This window comes from Corvus brachyrhynchos, unplaced genomic scaffold (genome assembly GCF_000691975.1).
Source record: "Corvus brachyrhynchos isolate BGI_N302 unplaced genomic scaffold, ASM69197v1 scaffold427, whole genome shotgun sequence".
NCBI lineage: Eukaryota > Metazoa > Chordata > Aves > Passeriformes > Corvidae > Corvus > Corvus brachyrhynchos.
In genome coordinates, this window is record NW_008239046.1 from 182,202 (window position 1) to 186,567 (window position 4,366).

Below are 4,366 nucleotides of genomic sequence, written 5' to 3' on the forward strand. Positions count from 1 at the left end.
TCTTTCCCTCTGTGTTCACTGACCGTTATAATCTCCCCAGAATCACAACTTTCAGGGGTAACCTTAACTTAGTCCTAAAGTTCTCTTAATAGAGAAGGGTTTAATTGTCAGCTCTTCTACACAGCTGCAAGAAGGTGAGTGTTCGGGCAGCCTCCAGCCCCTTCACACTTGTGAAGAGTAGCTGTATTCAGGAATCCCTGGAGTACTTGTAGCCACAGGGACAAACCTTCTTTGTGGACCGAAGAAATGAGAGAATTGAGTTTTTGATGACTCCAGGATAAAATGGGAGGAAAAGGAAAACAAGATAAAGAAACTCAAGTAAAAGGAGCAAAGACTTAACAGCTGGATGTGGGCTTTCAGATGGTGTTAGACGACAGTGACAGCATGGTCAGCATTATCTGCACTGACAGTTCCCTGCATGCAGACTCTGGAGACATCTTCTCAGCTCCAAGATCTATTGATACAGGGCATGCCTTTGGATTGGTTCTGGAAGCACTGGCAAGGATGCGAGGGGCAACACGGGTGAGAACTTCTGTGTCTTCCCCAGTGGCCACAGGCTCAGTGCTGAGGCCTTGCTCAGCTCGACACCTTTCCATTCCCTCAGCCACCTGAGGCGCTTTCTCTCACCTTCATACTCATGGTCCTGCACTGCCTTGCTGGTCTCCCCAGCTCTGTGTTCTACTGCTTTTCTCTCCTTGATGCCCACCCCCTCAGCACAGCTTTTGCCTTCAGGGGAGCTGTCTCTGCTAGCTGCTTCTTCCAGCTCTCTGGAGCACCTTCCCTGCTCCATATTGTTCATTTGTGCTCTTTCCATGCTCATTCCTGCAGGCCCTGAGAGAAGAGCTTTCTGCTAGGCAGGACTCAAACAATTTCCTGCTGCAGCAGCAGAGACATCAGGAAGAGAAGTGCAGGGAGGTGCAGCAAAGGCTTGAGCAACTGGAGGAGAATTGCAAGAAGTCCAGCAGCCACCAACAGCACCTTCAGTCTTTAGTAGAAACACTCAGAAGGTGAGTGTTTCCTCCTCCTCCTCCTCCTCCTCCTCCTCGTCCTGCGTTCCAGAGGCAATCTGCGTCCAGGTCTGGGCGTTCAGAGGTGTTCTGGGCGAAGAACTCACCTGCCCTACCATGTGTAGGCCTCAGTGTGGCTCTCGAGCATCGTCCTGTCAGGGCTTTTCATGCTCTACTGTGACTCCCAAGGCTGCCTGGGAGATGCACAGCGATGTTGGAGTAGAATACTCCTTCCTCTCACTGTGCTGCTTCCCTGAATTCTGTTCTTTGGGTGCCCCTGTCCAGCACCTGCTTCTCCCTGAAAGAAGGCAACATCCCGCCTTTCAATCCCTTTGCCGCTGGAGGATTTCCTTGGGAGTGAAAGAGCAAGGTCTTCCTTAGCCCACTGCCCCCAGCTCCATCGTGGAGGGCTGAAAATGGGATCGATGGCTCTTCAGGCCTCTTCCTTCTTCTGACTGAGCCTTGTCTCTGCAGTGACTGTGAAAACCTTGAGAAAACTAGGGAGGACCTACAGCAACAGCTTGGAATAATGGAGCGAGAAGCCTCATGTCTGCGTCAGAGTAACACTGAGCTGCAGCTGAAGGAAGAGGCAGCCCAGGCAGAAAAGGCAGAGCAGCAGGAGAGGATGAAGAGGGCGCGCCATGAGCAGGAGCTTCTGTGAGTATTAAAGCTTTCTCTGGGCAGTGCTGGGCTTGAGGAGGCCCAGTGTAAAGGAATGAATGGTGCCTGCTTCTCTCTTGTAGCATAGACTGTTTTTCTATAAAAACCTCTTTCCCCTCCTCACAGAGTGAAGGACTTGGCTGCACTTGAGAAAAAACACTCATTACTGCAGAGTGAGTTGGTAGTCAAGAGACAGACACTGGAGAAATTGCAGCTTCAGAAGGATCTGCTGGAGCAAGAGAAGGATGAGTTTGCTGTGGCTCTGGAGAAGGTATGGACACCTTATTCCTAGGCAGCACCTGTGGGAGAGGGAGTTGTACCAGGCAGATAAGCCCAGATGCTGTTTCTGGCAGTAGAAGAGAGGGACACTGTTGTTGTTCTTGGAAAATGGTAATCCAACCAGACAGGCTCTTTGGGGTCATTGGTCCCCATGAGCTTATTGGGAGCTCCGCCCTGGCAGTAAGTCAGAGACAGGGGAGGTGGAGTTGCTGCTTGCAGTCTGGGATTTTGCTGCTCTTGTTGTCCCATTGTTCTTTTGCCTCTCCAGGCAGAGCGGTCAGTGGCAGAGCTGACAGGGGCTCAGAACAAGCTGAATGCTGAAAAAACTGATCTACAGGCTGCAGCAGCAAAAATGAGCAGCATCAATGAAGCTCTTGCACTGGACAAAGTGCAGCTGAACAAACATGTGTGGCAGGTGAGTGAGAGATACTGCCAGGTGTTCGTCTCCAGCTGCAGCTGCTTCTCAGCCTTCTTGCCTTGGGACAGTCTGACCAACTGACTGTGGCAGTGTTCCTTTTGTGTCTGAGCCAATCTTTCATAGTAATTCTCCCTGTACTTTATTTCCTCTATGCTTTTGTGACTGTAGCTGGAGCAAGAGAAAAGCCCGCCTAGAGCAGCTGCTGAAGGAAGCAGAGGAGCAACAGGAGCAGCTATGGATGGAGCTGAGGACACTGGGAGAAGAGAAAGCAGAAACCCAGGAGAAATTCCGTCAGGTGAGACCAAAAATGTAGTGCATCCATGTGGACATTTGGCTGCTTGGATGAGGAAAGCTTTACCTGTTGGATTCTGCAGTGGTTTTGTTGAGAGGACACATGGTAGTACTAGAAGTCATTTTGTTTGCTCGTTTTTGAAAATGTATGGGTGCCTTGCAGAGCTGTTCTGCAGTTCTCGGAGTTGTCCCCTGCTTCTACAGAGTCTTCTAGTTCACCTTTGTTGGCCTCTTTTTTGGCTCTTGATCAGCTGCAAGGAGATGATTGTGTTGTCCATGAATCTGAGTGGGTGGCAAAAGATGTGGCAAAAGAATCAAACTGTGTAGCTCTGAATCCTTCTTCTGAAACAAAAAAACAGGTCTGCATGTTTCTGTTGATGCTTTTTGTCATGAAGTTGGAGCGTGTCCAGAGAAGGGACTGGAGCTGGGGAAGGGTCTGGAGCACAGGTGTGACAAGGAGCGGCTGAGGGAGCTGGGGGGGGCTGAGCCTGGAGAAAAGGAGGCTCAGGGGGCACCTTCTCGCTCTCTCCAAATCCCTGTGACAGGAAGGTGCAGCCAGGTGAGGGTTGGTTTGTGCTCCCAGGGAGCAAGGGACAGGACAAGAGGAAACGGCCCCAAGTGTGCCAGGGGAGGTTTGGATTGGGTGTTACAGGAGAGCTGTGAGAGAAGGGTTTGTTTCTGATGGTCTCTGTCAGACAGTCTCAGTTCTGGAGTATGTGGTAGGTTTGGCAAATACACAGCAGAGGTTTTGCTTTTGAAGACAAAAGCTCAAAACCACAGTGTAGTCTTCAGGCTTGAATACCAGCAAGGGCCATGAAGCGCAAAACCACAGTGTAGTCTTCAGGCTTGAATACCAGCAAGGGCCATGAGACACCTTCTTTGTGTAAGACAAGTAAATGGTATTGTTGGTGTGAACTGCTGCACAAATAGAGTCTGCTTTGGCCACATCAGCCAGACTGCCATCAGTCACTAAAGGACTGCTCACCACAAGAGCCGTTTCCCTGCCAGGCATGCCCTCGTTGCAGAGAGCTGCTTTGCACACTGGAGGAGGGGACACTTTGCTGTGGGTTTTGTCTGAGAAGGAGAAATGCTGTGAATTTTCACTTGCTTCAGCAAGCAAAATTGCTTTCCTCAACCACCCTGGAAATGTCCAACACTGGAATAGATCCTGATAGACATTTTGTTTGCCAAGTGGCAGTTGTGGAAGATGCAGTATTTTTGGGTGACAACACGGAATTTGGGGCAGGGATGTTTTTTGGGAAGGAGCAATCTGGTGCCAGGCAAGCCAGCAGGGCCTGACACAGCACTTCCAAGGAAACAGTGCCAGAGGCTTTTGGCAGCCCAGGGTATGGGAGCTGCAGAGGGCAGATGCTGTGAAACTTTGAGCCCAGAGCACAGGAGCTCCCTGTCCTCTGGCTGCCTGCGAGGTGGCACTGGCTGGCTCTGCACAGGGCTCCTGAGGAAGGGCTTGAGCTGTACCTTGTCCTGCTTCCAGGTTTCCCAGGAGCAAGAGTCGTCGAGCAGGGCTCTGGAGCAGCTGCACCAGGAATCCTCTGGCCAAGGGCACGCCCTGGCCCAGGTGTGCAGAGAGAAGGAGCTGCTGGGCCAGGAGAAGGCTGCCCTTGAGGGCCGACTGGCAGCCATGGAGTGTCACAAACAAGACCTTTCCAAGCAGCTGGCAGAGACCAGGTAAAGGCAGGGAGGAGACCCT

The 4,366-nt window shown here is 51.4% G+C and overlaps 1 protein-coding gene across 1 annotated transcript in view; it reads left to right on the forward strand.

Annotated features, from left to right (window-relative positions):
• The window catches only part of CEP250 (centrosomal protein 250), a 29,042-nt gene that overhangs the window by 8,046 nt on the left and 16,630 nt on the right, over positions 1–4,366 (forward strand). The window contains 8 exon segments of the mRNA XM_017739031.1: positions 361–522; positions 829–1,007; positions 1,482–1,664; positions 1,794–1,938; positions 2,215–2,361; positions 2,533–2,544; positions 2,546–2,659; positions 4,151–4,344. Coding sequence (XP_017594520.1) covers positions 361–522; positions 829–1,007; positions 1,482–1,664; positions 1,794–1,938; positions 2,215–2,361; positions 2,533–2,544; positions 2,546–2,659; positions 4,151–4,344 — 1,136 coding nt within the window.